At 49.9% G+C, this 21,650-nt stretch overlaps 1 protein-coding gene and 1 pseudogene across 2 annotated transcripts in view; both read left to right on the forward strand.

Annotated features, from left to right (window-relative positions):
* Nucleotides 1-21,204, forward strand: part of LOC112396909 (neurotrophin receptor-interacting factor homolog) — a 71,222-nt gene extending 50,018 nt beyond the window's left edge. Inside the window, exons 1-4 of one of the 2 annotated variants that reach the window (XM_024740881.1) lie at nucleotides 9,876-10,071; nucleotides 14,559-14,685; nucleotides 14,980-15,075; nucleotides 19,535-21,204. In XM_024740881.1, coding sequence (XP_024596649.1) covers nucleotides 10,006-10,071; nucleotides 14,559-14,685; nucleotides 14,980-15,075; nucleotides 19,535-20,931 — 1,686 coding nt within the window. In that variant the 5' untranslated portion in view covers nucleotides 9,876-10,005 and the 3' untranslated portion in view covers nucleotides 20,932-21,204. Of the gene's footprint in view, nucleotides 1-1,126; nucleotides 2,188-9,875; nucleotides 10,072-14,558; nucleotides 14,686-14,979; nucleotides 15,076-19,534 lie in introns of those variants that run through there. The other variant, XM_024740879.1, reaches the window with a different exon arrangement.
* LOC112396906 (60S ribosomal protein L32 pseudogene) lies at nucleotides 3,468-3,948 on the forward strand (annotated as a pseudogene).
* Nucleotides 21,205-21,650: the final 446 nt, after the last annotated feature.

Consider the following 21,650-nt stretch of genomic DNA (forward strand, 5'->3'; position numbering starts at 1 on the left):
ACCTTCAGACCCAAATTTTTTGTGTGAATTTTTCCTTTAAGCTTCACCCTTCCCTGCTTATTTTATTCCTCTACTCCCTCTTTGGGGACCAGTCCTCCTGAGTCATCTCTTCATTACCTTTGCTTGCTTTTTTGTATTTTACCACTGATTTCCTCTTTGCTGAGCCATCCCTTCCTTTCACACCCTGCATGAAATTACAGTCCATGGATTAGAAACAAACCCAGAGATACCTCTCATACTTGGTGGTCTCCTTCATCCCACTCTCCCCTCCTAATGCTTCTCCAGTAATTCAGGCAATTTGGATTTCTTTCAGACTGGAAGACTACACTGGAAAAGAAAGAGTCAGCTTCTGAAGAGGGTATTGCTGTGGAAGAACCACCTCACCACATGGAAATGAAACACTGTGTACAGGAGGAGGGCCCCTGGTTGGTGTCATTAGGAGAAGTGCAGCATTGGAGGGACCAGCTAGGGAAGCACCAGGAGGACTCTCTGAGTCAAACAGTACTTACCTCAGAGAGACTTTTTGCTCAAGGGGGTAGTTATCTGAGTCTAAGCCTTCTACCTCCGACATTACCCACAAGGACACATTTCCATAAGCCCAACTCACAGGTTAAAAGGTTGAAACAGAACTCTGTTTTCATTAATCATCAGAAAAACTGGGCTGATCTGAAGTCCTGTGAAGATCATCAAAGTGCTAGAGCCTTCTGTCAGAGCACTTACTTGAATAAAATTGCAAATGTTGAAATGGGAAATAAAAAACCTTATGATTATACTGTCAGTAGTGACTCTTTCAACTGTGGTACCTCCCTTCATTTTCTTAATAGAATTTTTTCAGCAGAGAATGGCAATGACAGTAAGGACGATGGAAACAGCATTAATCATAGCATGTCTCTGAATGAACACAAGCCAATGAATTTTGGAGAAAGTCAGTACGAGTGTGATGAATGCCTTGTACAAACCGAAATAAGTGATCCTGGAGAGGCACCATTCAGATGTGAGGAGGACTGTGGTGCCTTCCACGTGGCCTCATCTTTTCCTGACTGTGACATCATTCAGACTGGAAAGAAGTCATATGCATGTAATCAGTGTGCAAAATCTTTCAGCTGTTGCTCTAAGCTTGTTGTACACAAGAGAACACACACGGGAGAAAAGCCATATGAATGTACTCGGTGTGGGAAGTCTTTCAGCCAGAGCTATGACCTGGTTGTACACCAGAGAACTCACACTGGAGAAAAGCCCTATGAATGCAACCAGTGTGGGAAATCCTTCACCCAGAGTTCCAAACTCATTAGGCATCAACGAACTCACACTGGAGAAAAACCATATAAATGTCATGAATGTGGAAAATCTTTCAGGTGGAACTCTAACCTTACTGTTCATCAAAGAATTCATACTGGAGAGAAACCTTATGAGTGTGCTCATTGTGGAAAGTCCTTCAGTCAAAGCTCTGACTTTGTTGCACATAAAAGGACTCACACTGGAGAGAAACCCTATGAATGTAACCAGTGTGGAAAATCTTTCATTCGAAGCACTCAACTTATTAGGCATCTGCGAATTCACACTGGAGAGAAGCCATATAAATGCAATCAGTGTGACAAAGCCTTCACTGGGAGCTCTCACCTTATTGAACATCAGAGAACTCATACTGGAGAGAAACCGTTTGAATGTATTCAGTGTGGGAAAGGCTTCACTGGGAGCTCTCACCTTCTTTCACATCAGAGAATTCATTCTGGAGAGAAACCGTATGAGTGTAATGACTGTGGGAAAGCTTTTCGGCAGCGATCTCAGCTTGTTGTGCATCAGCGAACACATACTGGAGAGAAACCTTATGAATGCAGTCATTGTGGAAAAGCTTTCAGCCAGAGGTCTCCCCTCATTGTGCATCAGAGAATACACATTGGAGAGAAACCCTATCAGTGTAACATGTGTGCTAAAGCCTTCAGTCAGAGGTCACGCCTTATTGAACATCAGAGAACACATACTGGAGAAAAGCCCTATGAATGCATTGACTGTGGGAAAGCCTTCAATGATCGATCAACCCTTACAAAACACGAGAGAACACACACTGGGGAAAAACCCTATGAATGTAATCATTGTGAAAAGGCCTTTAGCCAGCGGTGTCAACTTACTAGGCATCAGAGAATCCATACTGGAGAGAAACCCTATGAATGTAATGAGTGTGGAAAAGCTTTCAGTTATAGTACATCCCTTATTCAACATGAGAAAACCCATGGGAGAGAAACCCTATGAATAATCAAGATGGAAAAGCTGACTGCCAGACTTTCTTTACTAGACATCAGATGACCAAGGTATGATTCTCAGAGTGTAGTCTAATGACCATATACATCAGAACTGCTTGGAGTGTGTGTGTTGAAACTGCATATTACCAAGCTTACCCTCAGTTTACTGTATCAGAATATCTAGCAGTAAAATCCAGGAGCCTGCAGTTTCCAAAAGGAGCACACGTGATTTGTATATATACTAAAACTTATATACTTCTGCATTTAGGTCATGAATATGACCACTGATGAAAAACATTCAGTCAGAGCTCTTGGCAGAAGTTAGAAAACACAGAATGGAGCTGTACCCACCAGATAATCTTTTTAGTGCATACAGCCACGCAAACTCAACCGGACGTTGTCTCCACATTCATGGAGATGATGGGGAACTGAAAGATACTCTTTACACAGAGCCCCAAACACTCAACCTAAGGAGAAACCATTGCATGAGGAAGTTGGTGTTTGGTAATGAAATTTGAAGCCAGCCATGTTCAGTGTAAACCAGCAATTGAAAACACAAATTGGGGGATTTTTTGGTGGTCCAATGGTTAGGACTTGGTCCTTTCACTGCCAGGGCCTGGGTTCTATCAACGGTCAGGGAACTAGGATCCTGCTGCATGGCATGGCAAAAATAAACAAAAAACAAATTGAAGGAAAACTAATGATGGGAAGTCTTCTAAAATGATTTTTATAAGTAGACTCAATTTTTCAGGGACTCTGTCATGCTCTAAAGTTTGTTGCTCAGTTAGGTTGACTAATCAAAAGATGTCAAGTGAAGTGAAAACAGGGCTCAAAACGGTATGTACACAGAATGTTACAACATATAAAATCATGTGCACAGATGGTTGGTTAAGAAGGTCAACTCAGCAGCATGTTCAAAAAAAGGCTGAAGTGGAAATCAGTGGTGAAGCAAGTGGGAGAGGCCATCATTGCAGATTTGAGCAAGGTGAAAGCAGGTGAGAGCATCGCCTGGAGATGCAGAGTGGGAAAGGCTGTAGCTAGGAACTTGCAAAGAGGGAGCTGCAGGAGTGGAGGTCACAGCCCCCCTGTCAGAGCTGTAGACTGACAAGTGGGGCAGGAAAGCAGGGTTCATTGAAGGTCTGTCTGTGAAACTTCTAATTTGCTCTCCCCTCTCTTGCGTTCAGTATCTGGCCATGGGTAAGCAAAAAATATACTAGAGAATGAATTATGTGCTATAAGAAAAAGTCTGAGGTCCTCGGCGCTGCCTACGGAGGTGGCCGCCATCTCTTACTCGGCATCGTGGCTGCCCTCAGACCCCTCGTGAAGCCCAAGATCGTCAAAAAGAGGACCAAGAAGTTCGTCCAGCACCAGTCAGACCAATATGTCAAAATTAAGTGGAACTGGCAGAAACCCAGAGGCATTGACAACGGGGTGTGCAGGAGATTCAAGGGCCAGATCTTGATGCCCAACATTGGTTACGGTAGCAACAAGAAAACAAAGCACATGCTGCCCAGCGGCTTCCAGAAGTTCCTGGTCCACAACGTCAAGGAGCTTGAAGTGCTGCAGACGTGCAACAAGTCTTACTGTGCTGAGATTGCGCACAGCGCCTCCTCCAGGAACTGCAAAGCCATTGTAGAGAGAGCAGCCCAGCTCTCTCATCAGAGTCACCAATCCCAACACCAGGCTGCACAGCAAAGAAAATGAATAGACAGCTCGTGTGCACGTTTTGTTTAATAAAACTGTAAAATGGCGAAAAAAAAAAAAGTCTGAGGGACTAGGGAATCTGGTGTATTATGCTCCAGAACAAGTGCTACCTTATTTTGGCATTTCAGGGACGTTCATCCTAACAGCTGGTTCTTACCCTTTTAATCCTAAAGCAAAGTGTGCCATTAAACCAGCCCCACCCATCTGTGGAGCTTCCCCTCTGCTTTCTGATAGCTTCTTCAATATCATGAGAGCTAGGGAGTGAATGATTAAGGAAGCTTCCAACATGAATGAAAAAATATCTGGGGCTTCCCTGGTGATTCTGTGGTTAAGAATCCGCCTGCCAATGCAGGGGACACGGGTTTGAGCTCTGGCCCGGGAAGATCCCACATGCTGTAGAGCAGCTAAGCCCATGTGCCACAACTACTGAGCCTGCACTCTAGAGCCCGTGAGCCACAACTACTGAAGCCCACATGCCTAGAGCCCATGACCCGCAACAAGAGAAGCCACTGCAATGAGGAGCCCCCACTCGCCACAACTAGAGAAAGCCCAAGCACAGCAACAAAGACCCAACACAGCCAAAAATTAATTAATTAATTAATAAAATGATTTTTTAAAAAAATCTAAGATAAAACAAAAAAAATTGCCAAAGAGAACAGATATTCAGGAGAAATAAATATTTTAAATGTTTTATTCTAGGAGTGAGTCAAGAAATAATTGCAAACGAAAAATAAATCCAAGATGCTCTTTTAAAAAGAATAGACTTCCTGAAATTAAAAGTAAGACTGTTGGGCCAGAAAGCAAAGAAAAGAAAGAAAGAAAAAGGGAAACTTCATCAGAGCTGAAAGATCTTCAGATCATGGATAGATTCACGCAGCATGAGAAATGGAGAACACAATAAAAAAGACATCACAGACTGGGACTTCCCAGGTGGTGCAGTGGTTAAGAACCCGCCTGCCAATGCAGGCGACACAGGTTTGAGCCCTGGTCCGGAAAGATCCCTCATGCCATGGAGCAACTAAGCCTGTGCACCACAACTACTGAGCCTGCACTCTAGAGCCCGGGAGCCACAACTACTGAAGCCCGAGTGCCTAGAGCCTGTGCACCACAACAAGAGAAGCCGCCATGAGGAACCCACGCGCCACAACAAAAAAGTAGCCCCTGCTTGCCACAACTAGAGAAAGCCCGCGCAGCAACAAAGACCCAAGACAGCCACACACACACACACACACACACAAATCACAGAAACTTCTGGAAAGAATTTTGAAAGTAGCAAAGGAATATTTTTTAAGAAAAAGGACTGTTTCTTCTAATTAAAAAGTTAATCAGAGACTTCAAAGTAAGCAAATTGTTCGAGAAAGTGTACAGATTGTACAAGACAATTGCAGTCCAAACGTGAAGCAAATTTTTTAATATATAAATTTATTTATTTACTTTTGGCTGCATTGGGTCTTCAGTGCTGCACGTGGGCTTTATCTAGTTGTGGCGAGTGGGGGCTACTCTTCGTTGCGGTGCACGGGCTTCTCATTGCCGTGGCTTCTCTTGTTGGGGAGCACGGGCTCTAGGCTCATGGGCTTCAGTAGTTCTGCCACTCGGGCTCAGTAGTTGTGGCTCTTAGGCTCTAGAGCTCAGGCTCAGTAGTTGTGGCGCACAAGCTTAGTTGCTCTGTGGCATGTGGGATCTTCCCAGACCAGGGCTTGAACCCGTGTCCCCTGCATTGGCAGGTGGATTCTTAACCACTGCGCAACCAGGAAAGCCCCTGAAGCAAACTTTAGAAAGGAGTATTCATTTGACCCTTGTGTTAATAATTCTTCCTGGAAGAGGCAGAGGACTCAGGAAATCGGAAAACAAGAGGGAGAAATATAATCGTTGTTTTGATTGGCCCTTCACTGAACAGTGTTTGCATAGCTCTGATATAAAGAGTAGATACTGTTTATTTTTATTTTTCAGTTTTAGGAAGAAACCCAGATCTGTGACAGAATAGATTTCATAATGGCAACAGAGTGGCGTGCCATTGTTCCCAGTCCTGTCACCAATAGTAATGGCACAGCCTGTGACTGTTACAAAGCAGAAAGGGGAAGAGAAGTAGAAAGGGGGGAGTGTATCCCCGTATCATCATCTTAGGAAGCGGGCTTTTAAATACAATACTTTAGGTTACTTAGGAGACCAAAACTAGAGCTCAAAACAGTAATATGACAAAAAGTTGGAAGCAAATAGAAGAGCAACGACGTGAGTCAAATCTAAATTCCTTATCAGAGCAGGAAGCCAGTAAGGTCTATAGACTGAAAGAATTGCAGAGGTGGCCTCAGGAAGAACCAGAATAGAAATGGCTAAAAGTGGTTGATGGGATTTGTGACTGTTGGGTAAGGGGGGGCAGGAGACAGCTGCTTTCCATTTTAAAACTTCTGTAGTGTTTTATTCCCTGGTGGTACACTTCTTATTTGGGTAACAAATTATTTCATATGTGTACCTATAGGTGAGCAAAACTACAGTGCATGAAGACATCTGCAGTTGATTTGGGGGTTATGTACATGTTTCCTTTTGATTCAGTGTCACTGTAAATTGAAGATTAAAAAAGCAAGAGCTTAAAGAAAAGATGTCAGGCTCTTCTGTTTTGCCAATCAGAGTTGATTCCAGTAGAGCAGGCAGGCTCCTTGGCTTCTTAGAATTCCTTGGAGTCCTTTTAAGGCTCTAAGACTTTATTTTCCAGAAGCCTTATCACCTGGAAGTCAGTGGGCCCCAGAGAGGTGCTGGTATCCTGGGACACCTGGGTGGACAAGACAGGTGTGTGAATTTGTATAACCACCAAATACTGAATGCAGTCCCCCACGTGATTCATATGAGACTCGGAGTTTGAGACAGGGAATGCCTTCCTACAGTGGCCTGCACAGAACAGAGGGGACTTTGCTGCCTGGTTAGGCAGTTGGTCCTGCTGCTGAGACCAACCTTGTGTAGCTTTCAGAAGATGCTGGGGCCTGGGAGGAAGGACTTGTGCAATGGATCTAGCAAAGTGAGTGTTGTTTGACAATTCTTGTTGACCAAACACCCGAGAGACATTTCCATTCAGCAAGTCTTAAAATTAGCCTTGTTCGGTGAAGACACTATTTAGGGACTCAGTACGGAAGATGCTGTGATGCCGCAGCGCCCTCAAGTCCCTTCTTCCCAAGATGGGGACGCCACACAGGAGCATAGGGGTTATGGGTTCCTGGAGACCACACCCTGTGGGAATCACACAAGAAGGATGCATGTAGGGGGCTGGGGGGAATGGAAGACAGAAGTTGCTGTGTACACAGTGAGTGCTTCAGGCCCTGCTCTGAGAGGGGTTCTACCCTTTCATAAATCGGAAACCGGAGGCTCTTAAGGACCCAAGAAGTGGGCTCATTTGAAATAGGAACCTGAGACCTTTCCGCCCAAATGATTCTCATACCCAGTGTTTCCAAATCAAAACGTGCATAAGACCCACCTGAAAGGAAGTGTTAGAATTACAGCTTATTGGACCCATCTTAACATGTTGTAAAGAGTAATCTCGGGCTTCCCTGGTGGCGCAGTGGTTGAAAGTCCGCCTGCATTGTATATCCATATATCTATTTCCTCTTTGTTGGTTTCACTTACATTTGTGGCTTAATTTTTAGAAGACCTTAAACAGATACCACACCTGTGTTACATGTGACCCAGGGGCTCCTTTTAACAGAAATCCATTCTCCCTGCCCACCCCCACCCCCACTTTTTAAAACACAGATACCAAAATAAGCATAATGTATTTTTGATACAGCCAGTAGTGAATCTATTGGTGGCCCACAAGACCACTCCCACATCTAGAGATTTTTCTAGAATTCATGGGGCTCAGCATCCCTGTACTCACGGCTGAAATTTACGGCAGTGGTGTACTAAGGATGGATACACAGTTGTTGGGACCTCCCTGGTGGTCCAGTGGGTAAGTCTCCGCGCTCCCAATGCAGGGGGACCAGGTTCGATCCCTGATCGGGGAACTAGATCCCACATGCGTGCCGCAACTAAGACTCCATGTGCCACAACTAAGAAGTCTGCATGCCACAACTGGAAAAAAAAATTCCGCATGCTGCAACTAAAGATCCCGCATACTGCAATGAAGATCCCATGTGCCTCAACTAAGACCCAGTGCAGCCTAAATAAATAAATAAATATTTTTTAAAAAGATACACAGTTGTAGGACTTCCCCAGTGGTCCAGTGGTTAAGACTCCACGCTTCGACTGCAGGGGGCACGGGTTCAATCCCTGGCAGGGGAACTGAGATCCTACATGCCATGTGGCACAGCCAAAAAATTAAGAATAAAAATAAAGGATACGGGGCTTCCCTGGTGGCGCAGTGGTTAAGAATCCGCCTGCCAATGCAGGGGACACGGGTTCAAGCCCTGGTTTGGGAAGATCCCACATGCCACGGAGCAACTAAGCCCGTGTGCCACAACTACTGAGCCTGCAAGCCACAGCTACTGAAGCCCGTGCACTCAGAGCCCGTGCTCCTCAACAAGAGAATCCACCCACCAATAGTAATGGCCGCCCACCACAACAAAGAGTAGCCCCCACTCGCCGCTACTGGAGAAAGCCGGCGCGCAGCAACGAAGACCCAACACAGCCAAAAATAAAATAAATAAATTTATATATTAAAAAAGCTTTACTTTAAATAAATAAATAAATAAAAACAAGAGCTGTTCCCAAGGAGAAGATAATAGACTCAACACCCCACCACCACCTCTCTACCCTCTGGGGGGCTGCTGCTAAGGGGAAGGCAATAGATCCTCCTGGGACCTCCTGGGTCCCTCCTGGGACCTTCTCTGCCCACGGAGAAAGGAATACCACCAGGAAATTTTGTTGGGCTCCCACTAGAAGCCATATTCGGTCTCCTGGAGGCTGCCTGACTCGTGGTTCCCACAGCCACGGTGAGTGGTGAGTGAACACACGCTCCTCCTGGCATCGCAGGCCTGGTGGGGTTGGGTCCTGGCTGTGGTTGCAGGGGAAATGCCCAGCAGATTGCAGAAAGGTGGTTGGACTGAAGCGGAGAGATGCAGGGGCAGCAAAGGGATGACAGGGATGGGAGTGAGTGCGGAAACCACGTGCCCCTTGGAAGCCGGCTGCCCCATCCCCGCAGTGACCACGGTCGTTCACCCGTTTGTCATGTTTGTGGTTTACTGTCTGTCTCTCCCCACTATACCAACAGCCCCGTGGGGGCGGGCGAGTATCTCTGTTCTCTTCCTTGCTGTGCCTCGTTCCTAGCACACTGTACATGATCAAATAAATATGTGTTCTGGTTCGACTGCATCCTCGTGAACATCTGCTTTTCCTTTCTTCTTTTCTAATAAACTTTTTAATGGACTCTAACAGAACCACAGATATGACCCTTTGCAAAGGGAATACCCCAAATTGAGAAACAGAACATGATCAGCTCTCAGAACCCGCCTGTGCCCACTCTGGGCCACTAGCCCCCTAAACCTATTCTATTAACAAAATCTTTAAACGTTCATGTAATTGTAAAGCATAGAAATATTTTAAGCACAACGGCAGTATACGATCCACAGACAAACAAGGAAAGCCCCAGGCCTCCTCCTGCGCCTTTCCAGCTGGGAAGAGCAGGCCCAGATTTCAACCCGGGCCGTGGCATTCCAGGTTGCAGACTGGCTTTCCGATGCCAGGCCACAGGGCGCAGACTGGCATTTGGAAGCGGGGCCGCAGGGCGCGGACTGGCATTTGATCTGGGAGAACGATTCCCCCACCACCGGGGCCCGCAACACCACAGCCACTGACGCTGGACCCCCGCCCGCCTAGGCCCACAGCGTGGCGGCCTGAGGGGCCCCATTGGCCGAAGGGCAAGCGAGAGGAAGCCCCCATTGGTCGAAGGCTCGATGAACGAAGGCTTTCATTGGCCGGGGCTGCAGCGCGCTGCACAGCCTTCTGGGAGCTGTAGTTGCAGCGTCGCCGGCGCGGCCGCCATTGTCCGGCGGGCGGCGAGTCCCGCGGTCCCTGAAGCGGGTGGGGCTCTCTGGTTCAGGTTCACGTCGGGCGCCTGTCCTCGACCCGTCGGCCCAGGATGGACCCCGAGGAGGAAGCGGCGACACTGGTGATGGCTGCGGGGCCGCCGGCGGAACGGCTCCAGGTACGGCGGAACAATAATAGTAACAATAACAACGACGGCCGCGCGCTCCAGGCCGGGCATCTCCCTCAGATATTGACCCTTTACCCCTCGCAGCGCACGATGAGCAGGGTCGGGCGTTAGACGGTCATACGGGGAGACTGAAGCCCAGGTCGGGCGCCCCGACTAGCCCAGCTGGTGAGGAGTGGCGTCGGGAATCGAACCCAGGCCTTCCAGTCCCCGATTGCGCATGCTCCGCAAGTCCTCCTGCCTTTCTGTCCCGGCCTAGAACTTGGGGTCATTCCCGAGGACCGGGCGGGCCCCGCCCCGAAGGCCGACCACCGTGAGCATGGGTAATAGTAACGGGAGCAGAGATGCTTCAACATGCGGAGTCAACCGACACCCATCCAGAGCCCCGCTCCCCGAACCCCCTGGCCCGCGGACGGGGACAGCCTCAGGGGTGAGGACAGGTGACCACACACCGCGTTAATGGGGCGGGAGCGACCACCGGGTCTGACCCCTGCGGGGCTGTGGGGTCTGCAGTACAGGGTAGTCTGCTTGCAAGGCCATCTGGGAAGGTGCCTGATTCAAAGCTCCAGCCTTTCTAGACAAAGTGGCGTCTGTTCTCCATGTAGTGCTGACTCCACGTAGCAGGAACCAAAAGAAATTCATAATTCCTGAAGCTCCGGGTCTTTGAAGTTACAGACTTTCTTTTTGTTGTTGTCTGCGGGGGGTTGCATTAATTTCACATTTGGAATGCAGAGTGAGACTCTCAAAAATCCTAGGTGTGCGTGTGTTCAGAGACTTGTTGCAGATTGGCAGGAAATGCAACCACGCTTTAGTTTGCTTTTGCTGTGGATGGCAGGGAGTGAGCAGTGTCAAAGAATACCAGAGCTGGACAGTAGTTAAAGCAGTAAAAACAGATTTTATTTGGGAACTGTTGCAATAGGGGGAAAGAGACTTCAGTATAGAGCTGGGCTCTATTCCGAATACAACAGGGAAAAGTGGGTATTTATAGTGGGGGGGCGTGGGGTAATTCTTGCTAAACTGACGTAAAACAGGATTATTGCTGAAGCACCCAAATGAGGGGATGTTATCTGGAGGATTGTGGGGGATGAGGACTTTGAAAAGATATCAAGAGTGGTCAGATATAGAGGGTGGGATCCTGGCTAAATCAGTGGATTTTTGGTAAAACTGAGTGATGCAGAAACGGACACAGAAGCCCAGAAGTCAAAGCTTAGTTGGGAAGAGGGTTGTGAGGAACCAGACTAAATAAAGTTTGGTCAAGGAGAGAGTCTTTGTCAGAAGTGAGAGGCTTAAGAGAAAGTGTGTTCATTATTGGTTGCTGTGTAACAAATAATGAAAAGTGTAGTGGGCCTAAAACAACAATAAATATTATCTCAGTTTCTGATGATAGGAATCCTGGAATGACTTAGCTGGTGGTTTTGGCTTGGGCTCATGGCAGTCAAGGTGTCAGCCTAGACAGCTGTCACCTGAGACTTGACTGGGTCTGGAGGATCCACCTCCAGGATGGCTCATTCGCATGACAGGCAGGAGGCCTGTGTTCCTTCTCATGTGGGCCTCTCTGTGGAGCTGCCTGGGCGGCCTCACAACATGGCACCTAGCTTCCCGCAAAGTGAGTGATCCAGGAGGGAGCTATGTGGAAGCCACAATGTCTTATGACCTGGGGTCAAAATTCACACTCTACTATATCCTATTGGTTACATAAGTCAAACTTGCTCGTATAGGAGGGGGCTACAAAGGGCTGGGGATCCTTGGGGGCCATCTTGGAGGCCAGCCACCACAGGAGGCGAGGACCAGAAGTGGAGGGCTTCTGGTATTAGCGTCCTCTGGCTGCCATAACATTACTACAGATGTGGTGGCTTAAAATATATACATTTGTTCTTAGAGTTTTGGAGGTTAGAAGTCTGAAGTCACCTTCACTGGGCTGTGATCGACATGTGGGCAGATCTGCCCTTCCTGTCAAGGCTCTAGGGTAGAATCTGTTTCTTTGCCTTTTCCAGCTGTTAGAGCTGTAGAGCTCGCATTTTTTGGCTCATAGCCCGTTGTCCATCTTCAAAGCCAGCAGCATAGCATTTGCTTTAGTGGTCACGTGGTCTTCTCCCTTCTGTTGTTAAATCTCCCTCTGCCTTCCCTTCAGAAGAACATTTGTGATTGAGTTCAGGGACCTCCTGGATAATCCAGGGTAATCTCCCTACTTTTAAAATCCTTAATCACATCCACAAAGTCCCTCTTGCCATTTATGGTAACGTTCACATGTTCCAAGAACAAGGACCCAGATACCTTTGGGGGCCGTTTTTCAGCCAACCATAGCCAGGCTAAAAGAGGTCATCCTGTATCCAAAGATGGAAAGGAGCCATTCAAGTGTTTTAAGCAGGAATGGTATGGGTTTGAGAAAAAACATTCAGACATCTGGGGGATGGGGGTAGGAGAGACACTGAGAGCAAACTAAGGCACTGGGTGAGGGGGGAGGATGGGGTCTGACAAAGCCCATCCCTCCGGGACCCAACAGTGCAGAGGAGGAGGAGGTTTGCAGGGGTCTGAAGACCTGGTGGCTGGGCTGTCACTGGTACCCCATGCAGATTAGGTGGTGGTGGGTGGGGGCAGGAGGCACAGGGAGCATGTTGTCAGGATTGGAGGACCTTCTGAGTGGGAGGTGAGGATATGAGGACAGGAGCAGCGACCTCCGTTCCCAACCAAAGGGTTCTGCATATTTGCTGCACAATTTTTGTCAGAGCCATATGCCACCTGTACTATATTTCTTTAATATCTTTAATATTTTTAAATCTGACTGTGTTTTTCTTAAAAGAAAATACAATTTTAAAATTGAAGTATTTGGTCTGTGATTGTGACCGCATCTCCCTGGTGGTGAATGACGTTGGGCATATTTTCATGTGTTTATTAGCTATTTGTACATTCTTTGATATCTTCTTGAACAAATACCTATATAGATCCTATGCTCATTTCAATTGGATTGTCTTTATTATTGAGTTTTAAGAGTTGTTTATATCTTGTGGATATACGTCATGTATCAGATATATGATTTGCAGTTATCATCACCCATCATATGGGTGTCTTTTCACTTTCTTGATAATGTCCTTTGGAACACAAAAGTTTAATTTTGATGAAGTCCGTTTTACTTATTTTTTTATTTTATTGCTGGTGCTTTTGCTGTTATATCTAAGAATCCTTTGCCAAATACAAGGTTATAAAGATTTAGCACTATGTTTTCCTCTAAGAATTTTTAAAAAATATTTATTTATTTATTTTGGCTGCCACCGGGTCTTAGTTGCGGCATGTGGGATCTTTGTTGCAGCATGTGGGATCTTTAGTTGCGGCATGTGGGCTTCTTAGTTGCGGCATGCATGCGGGATCTAGTTCCTGGACCAGGGATCGAACCTGGGCCCCCCCGCATTGGAAGCACAGAGCCTTACCCACTGGACCGCCAGGGAAGTCCCTTCTTCTAAGAATTTAATAGTCTTAGCTCTTACATTTATGTCTTTGATCCATTTTGAGTTCAATTTTACATATGGTGTGAGGTAGGGGACCAACCTTATTCTTTTGCATGTGGCTATCCAGTTGTCCTGTAAGAAGTGTTTAACAGCCACTTAATCCCGATCACAGCTCCCAAGGAGTGATTGTTTGTAGACAAGGAAACGAGGAGGCAAAGGTGGGTACCTGCTCTCTGCCTCTCGAGGAAATGGCAGAGCCAAACCTTTGATCCAGCTTTTAATCATGGCCACAGCCAGCCCACAGAAGGGTTGGGAAACATTTTAAATACATTGCATAAACTTACCAAAATTTAAAGTTTTCACTTCATAAAATGTGACCGAATTTTCAGCTTCTCACCAGAGATTGGGAATTCTGACCACATGGGGCCTGTATTTCCCCACAGTCAACTGATTCTGAGTCCCAGCCACCCCTTCAGACAGGTCACACATATTACTCATCACTTCCCGTGTCACCTCTTATCGGTTAAACCCTCGTAAGCTCTTACATGGGCTCACTTGAGTCACTTGTGAGCCTGCCCAGTCTCTCAAGGCCAGCGAGTTTCTGACCTCAACTGCACATCCCTCTTTCAGGGAGGATGATAAGCCTTGCTTTGAATCTGAGGATTTCTTAGTGTGTCAGTTAGTTAGACTATCCCAAAATTTAGTGGATTAGAACAGTAACCATTTCTTTAGCCCACAAATCTGCAAGTCGGCCGTTTAATCTGGTCTCTGTCGGCACCGGCACCTGTCTGAGATCAGTTGTAGGTCAGCTGTGGTTGGCTTTGATCTTGCCTGGATACTTTCTCATGTCCTCGCCATACAGCCCACCCCCGCATGAGGCAGCCCAGTAGGTACCCAGTGAAACCTGACTTGCATCGCTCAGAACGTGCACTCTCTGGACACTGGCCTGCTTGTCTTCACCTTCCCCTCTCCTCCTCCTTTTCCCGGGCGTGTTGGTGAGGACAGTCCAGCTGATTGAGAGTGTGTGTGATGTTTCAGGAGCCGGTGACTTTCCGGGACGTAGCTGTGGACTTCACCCAGGAGGAGTGGGGGCAGCTGGGCCCTGCCCAGAGGACCCTGTACCGTGACGTGATGCTGGAGACCTTCGGGCACCTGCTCTCTGTGGGTGAGGCCCACTTCCCAAGCTGACGATCAGATTCCTGTGGTGACTTATTCTTTGTGGGTTATGGGTCGTGGGGCCTCTGGTGTGAGGACTTGACCTGGGCTAGGGATCAGAGACCTTGAATTCTCATTTCCTATGGGACATGCGGGTAGGAGGGTGTCTGCCCTTTTCTGTCCCAATGCAAAAACTTATGAGGCGCCCCCATGTCCTGACGGTCAGGAGTCTAGGGCTGGAGCCTGGGCTGGTTCTTTTTCTCCAGAGCAGGCTCCCACCTCCTTTGTCTTTCTCTGTTTCCAGGGCCTGAGCTTCCCAAACCCGAAGTCATCTCCCAGCTGGAGCAAGGGGCTGAGCTATGGGTGGCAGAGAGAGGAATTTCCCAGGGCCGCTGTCCAGGTGAGAACCTGCCAAGTGGGAACCCCTGACAGGAGCAGTTGTGCTGCTTGGAAGGGGTGGCGTGTCGGGATCCCCGAGAAAGGATACAGAGGAAAGTCAGCAAAGGGCAGAGGCCAGTGGGGCCGAATCCAGAGGGGGCCAGATGGCCAGCTTCAGAATCCCTCCCTGGACGGGCAGTGAGTTGTGACAACAGGGGAGAAGTGTTGGCTGCCAGGGAGGCTCACTATAGGCTCTGTGCCAGGGGGTTTATTGGGGGCTGGTCACGTGGGCACCCCCTACCTGGCACAGACCAAGACTCCAGGCTCCCAGGAGAAAGCAGGTGTTCGCCCTAAACCATATTGTTGTCACAGAGTTTGGGCACAGTGAGCCTCTGACCGGTTAGGTTTGTGGCAACCCTCCCCAAATCCAAGTTCCCAGACCCAGCCAGAGACCAGCCTTGAAAGCTGGCCCTCTTAGGATGGCAGCCTTGGGCCGGCCCTGTAGCTCTTTTCTGCACGGGCAGTCTGGGCCCTGTCCTCCCGTCCCCTGCCTGGGGCGCTCCCGGTGCTCTGAGGCCTCCTCACCTGTGCTCCCTTTTCTCTGAGCTCAGAGACCTCCCGCCTCTCCTCGAGGGGTCAGAATGCACCACTTCTTCCCTCTCTCAGCAACCTTCCCAGCGTGCCCTTACCACAGGGTCGTTTCTGATGTGTGAACTTGCCCTTCGTCTTCTCCGCTGCATTCTTGCACGTCCACAGCCTGTAAACCTCTTCCCTACACCCGTCTGTTCTCTCGGGAACAGGATTGTGTTCAGCCGTAGGTACCTGACAACTGGGCTAGAGCTCCTCAAAGCAAGAGAGCAGCATTTTTCTCACAAAGCAGGAGCCCAGAGGTGGCCATTGCTGGTGCTGGCTTGGCATTCCAGGAACGCCAGGGCTGATGGTTCTGATTCTCCTGGCCTTTCCTTGGGGCTCAGTGTGGCTGCAGCAGCTTTGGCCGTCACATCTGTGCTCCAGACAGGGGCAGGAGGAGCTGGGAAGAATGGCGCCAATCACATTTGTCCCCTTTTATCAGAATTCCAGATGTTGTCCGTTGAGGTCTCCTTGGTCAGGAGGGGCTCAGCCCAGCTGCTGGGGAAGCTGGAAGGAGGGAGTCTAGATTGTCATCACTGGCTTATCCATCCCTTCCCTGGGGCTGGTGCGTTGGTACCCTGACTACTTTCTGAAAGAAGTGGGCTCTGGCCACGGGATACGTAACCAGCTGTACCTGCAGCCCAGCCTCCCACCTGAAAGCCTCTGACACCATGTGTAGGGAAGCCCCGGTACCTCCACAATAGGGTGTGGCCCATCACCCGGGGGCAGGACTAACAAGTACCCTGTCTCCTCTGAGGCCACGGAGCCTGTCTGACATCTTCCAGCCCCAAATGCTGGCCTTCACCCCCAGGCCCTGAACTAACTCCCATCAGGCCAGCCCCCTTCCAGCTGCTAGGTCCCAAGCATGCCATAAAATTCATCCATGTAAGGTGTACGATTCTGTGGTTTTGAGTGTATTCACAGGTTGTGCATCCATCAGCAGCGTCTAGTTCCAGGACATTTCTGCTGCCCAGAAGTTGTCCATTAGCAGTACCATGGTTTGTTTATACCCACAGAACACTCCTGACACCAAACGTGTAGGGTTTCCACATCAACAACCAGTTCTCCACCCCTCCAGACACCAGCCGCGTGTCCCAACGATTCAGTCCAATTCTGACGCTATCTCCGTGGAGCTGGTGCAGACCCCACGGCTTAAGGACTCAGTCCCTTAAGGCTGCCCCCACTTCAGACACTGGCCACAAGTCAGGGCCTCCCATACTTCTGACCGACTGGCTGTAAATCGGGAGTTCCCACGGCCCCTCAGGTTCAGTAATGTGCTGTAACAGCTCACAGACCTCAGGGAAACACTGTTTACATTTACTGTTTTTTGTAAATGATGATATAAAAGATACAAATGAACAGACAGATGTCAGGGGAGAGGGGCTGAAGCTCCCCCTGAAGCTGTCCAGAGGCCCACCACGAGTCACCTCGTTAGCTTGAACTCATACGGTTGAGGGGGACTTACTACAATTAACAAAAGACACTCCTGACCCCTCTCACTAAGGAAATCCCAAGCCTTTTAGGAGCTGTGTGCTGGGGACCAGAGATGAAGACCAAATACATATTTCTTCTTAGATGACAATATCAAAGGCAGTCACTGTATCGCCTCATCCCTCCCAGCCCGCGGCAACCACTAATCCACTTTCTGTCCGTGGATTTGCATATTCCATTTAAATGGAATCTTACAGTACGTGGCCTTTGGTGTCCAGCTTTTTCTTTTTTTCTGTTTGTGTCTGTTTTGTTTTATTTTTTATTGAGGTATAGTTGATGGATGATATTCTATAAGCTACAGGTGTACGATATACTGATTGACAATTTCTAAAGGCTGTACCCCACTTACAGTTATTATAAAATATTGGCTAAATTTCCTGTGTTGTATCAATACAATATATCCTTGTAGCTTATTTTAATACCTAATAGTTTGTATGTGTCTAGCTTCTTTCAGTGAACGTCTTGTTTTCAGGGTTCAGTCATGTTGTAGCGTATGTCAGTACTTCATTCCTTTCCGTGGCTGAATCATATCCCATTATGTGGATGGACCACACTTTTGGACATTTGGGTTGTTGCCACTTTTTGGCTCTTGTGAAAAGTGCTGCTGTAAACATTCCTGTAGAGTGTTCTTGTGGACTGGCTGGTGTTTTTGTCCTTGTGGACTGGCTGGTGTTTTTGTTAAGTACCCTCTGGGTGCTGTGCGTGGAGTCCAGTTTGGGGACTGGAGGTGAGCGAGACAGGCGCCTGCTGCCTGGTCAGGCTTGGCTCCTACGGCACCTGTCCCCCAGCCAGTGCCTCAGTGCCTCGCATCTGAAGCATGTGTTTTTGAGAACCTGCTCCCTGTCAGCTGTAGGAACTGGCTGTGGACATTCTGGTGTGGTGAGATGGACCGTAAGTGAATGAACACATAGAGTGTGCTGTGGACAGGATTGCAGCAGGTGAGAAGGTTGGAGAGGGCTGGGGTGAACAGGGAGCCTGGCCCCCAAGGATGTCCACGTCCTGATGCCCAGCGCCCGTCCATTGGATTATTGGGCCAGCCCATTGCAGTCACAACAGTCCTCTAGTGAGAGGCGGGAAGAGGACAGGTGACGTCAGAGAGGGATTGGCAGGCACTCCGCTGCTGGCTCTGGAGGCAAGGGCAAGGGCCAAGGAACGTGAGCGCCTCTAGACGCTGGAAACAGCAAGGAAACCCATTCCTGCAGTCTCCAGAAGGGGCACAGCCCTGCCAAATCTGGCTCTAGACTCTGCCTTCCAGAGGGTAGGCGTGTGCTGCTGTAGGGGTGAGTGTGCGGGAGGGTGCTCCACCGCCACTCCACGCCCTGCCTGCGTGAGGGGCGATTCTGGAGGATCCGCAGGCCAGATGCTGCTCCTCCAGGGTGTCCGCAGACAAGAGGGCACCTGCGCTTGGGGATCTGGCCTGTCGCACCTAGGTCTTCTGTACTCAGCTACTCGTTCCCCACCCAAGCCTGCTGCTTCTGCACTTTGTTCAGCGTCTGCCTCCCCAGCTCCAGAGGGTCACTGCGTTGTCCCCAGCATCTAGGGCCAGACAGTAGATATTTTAGGCTTTGCGGGCAACTGTCACCGCTGAGACAGATTGCCACAAACACGGCTTAAGACAGCATACGTTTATTATCTCCCAGTTCTGTCAGACCTGACTGGTTTATCTGCTCTGGGGCCCACAAGGCCAAAGGCAAGGCGTTGGCGGGCTGGGGATCGGGGGGCCGACTTACTGGGAGGCACAGGAAGAATCCGCATCTAGACACGGGCAGGATCCAGTTCCATGCGGTCGTAGGACTGAAGTTCCTGTTTCCTTGCAGACTCAGCCGAGAGCTTCTCTCCCCTTCGAGAGGCACCCGCATTCCCTGGCTCATGCCCCCTGGCCAGCCAGCCTCTGCCTTCTACCTCCTTCTGCTTTTAAAGCTTGAGGGGATTGCTTTGGGCCCAGTCAGCTAATCCAGCATCATCTCCCTACTTTGAGATTTAAGGTCAGCTGATGAGTAGACTTAATGTCACCTGCAAAATCCCTTGATAGCAGTACCTGGATGACTGCCTGGACAGCCACCGACAGCTTCAGAATTCCGCCCACCTCTGTCACGTATTTTTTTCCTACAGCCCTTTAAAAACATAAAAAGCATCAGTCGCTTGGGGGCTGTAGTTGGCCAGCTCCTGATCTAGGCCAATATCTGGCCCATGGCAGGTGCTCAAGAAGTTTTTGTTGAAAGGATGGATGAGTGAAGCTGTGTTTACAGACAGGGCACTGGGGTCAATGTGAGAGCAGAATTGGGAGGTGGGGCAAGAGGTTAGGTCACAGGCCCAGGGTGTGTCCACTAGCCCCTCACAGCTCTTGGGTTTTCTTTCAGGCTGGGAGTCTGGACCTGAGGGCCGAGCACCGCCCCAGGAGCAGGGCCTTCCTGAGGAGAAGGGGCGGGAAGGCTTCCTGGGCGAGGCTCTATGTCCCGCTACACCGGGGGAAGACTGGGAATATGAGGGCCGGGTGCAGGGGCCCGAGAAGGACCAGGGTAATTTGAGGCAATTGGAATTCAGCCTCAAGGAAGCACTGGTTCAAGATGGAGGCCACGAAGGTCTCAGACTTGGGGAAAACTGTGTCCTGAGTCCATACCCAAATCCCCTCCCGGAGACTTCCAGGACAGAGTGTTTGTGTGCTCCCGACTCATGGGTTACAAGCTCGCAGCAGAACCCGAGTGCAGTCGGTGAGCACATGGGCTCCTCGGGAAGACAGCCGCGTGACAGCAGTGACCGCAGCAACTCTTCCGGTCAGGCGCTTCTGGAACCAGAACCCGAGCCTGCGCGCAGCCAAGTGCCGGACAAGCCCTACAAGTGCGCGGACTGCGGCAAGTCCTTCAACCACAACGCGCACCTCACGGTGCACCGGAGGATCCACACGGGTGAGCGGCCGTATGCGTGCAAGGAGTGTGGCAAGGCCTTCAGCCAGAACTCCTCGCTGGTGCAGCACGAGCGCATCCACACGGGCCACAAGCCCTACAAGTGCGCGGACTGCGGCAAGTCGTTCTGCCACAGCACGCACCTCACGGTGCACCGGAGGATCCACACCGGGGAGAAGCCCTATGCGTGCCAGGACTGCGGGCGGGCCTTCAACCAGAACTCGTCCCTGGGCCGCCACCGGCGCACGCACACCGGGGAGAAGCCGTTCACCTGCAGCGTGTGCGGCAAGGCCTTCTCGCGCACCACGTGCCTGTTCCTGCATCTGAGGACGCACACAGCCGAGAGACCCTACGAGTGCAGCCGCTGTGGCAAGGGCTTCCGGCACAGCTCGTCCCTGGCCCAGCACCAGCGCAAGCACGCCGGCGAGGGCCCCTACGACTGCCGCCAGAGGCTGGCCTTTGAGCCCACGCCGGCGTGGCCGGAGCCCCTGACCCCTGGCGAGGGGGCTACCCGCAGCGACAGGCCCTTCAGGTGCGGCCAGTGCGGCAAGTGTTTCACGCAGAGCTCGCACCTCATCCGACACCAGATAACGCACACCAGGGAGGATCCCCGAGGCCGGGGCCGGCGGCGCCCGCAGCCCTGCAGCCGGAGCCCGCACCTCGGGCGGCACCAGCTCGGGCCCACGGGTGAGAGCCCTGGGGCCGGGACAAAGGCAGGGCAGCCGGCAGGCAGGGCACTGGCCCTGTTTGACATCCACGAAATCATGCAAGAGAAAAACCCAGTGCACGTTATTGGGGTGGAAGAGCCTTCTGTGGGCACGTCCGTGTTGTTTGACATCAGAGAATCCACCTAGGGGAGAAACTCTGCGGATGACTTTTGAACCACAGGTACAAAAATGTGGTAAGTCCTACAAGGTGTATTTATGGAAGGGGGGCTGGGGTAGAAATGCCCTCTGATTTCCTAAGGAAATGACGCTTCCCAAACACCTGAGCTCAGTGGTTCTCCAATCTATCAAGCCCAGTACCCTGAAATGAATTGACAGGTAATGTAACCCCCACACGTGTAATGTTGAAAAATCCATACGTGCCCCCATTTTGTAAAGGATAATTAAAGCAAAAGTAATTTACAGTAGGGTAACGTGTGCTGACTTGGTGGTATCTCTCCCTGTGACCTTGTGGCCATTGTGCCCGGAGACCTGGGGCATTGCCTGTTGCCGTCAGGTGCACGGGGTGTAGTGTTGACCATGGAAACATTACGAGAGGCGTTCCTGTGTGGGTGTGATTTCCCAAAGTGGTGACTAAGTCTTGGAAAAGGTTTGAACAAAACAAAATGCCAGTGCGTTTCTGGAAGGTTTATGTATAACATTTAAACTGCAGGAATTAATTGGTTTGTACGTGGAGTCGACCCAGGGTCTCAATTCATACATTACAGACAGGTGGTTGCACGCATACGTACACGGTCCCTTGGGGCCGGTTCTGCACCTCAGGGTCATTAGAGCATGCATGGCAGCCACACTCATGCCCAAATCAAATGTCAGAGGATTCCCCGTGAAATTCCACGGTGTTCCCTGGG

Source organism: Neophocaena asiaeorientalis, unplaced genomic scaffold, assembly GCF_003031525.2.
Source record: "Neophocaena asiaeorientalis asiaeorientalis breed wild unplaced genomic scaffold, Neophocaena_asiaeorientalis_V1.1 scaffold179, whole genome shotgun sequence".
Lineage (NCBI taxonomy): Eukaryota > Metazoa > Chordata > Mammalia > Artiodactyla > Phocoenidae > Neophocaena > Neophocaena asiaeorientalis.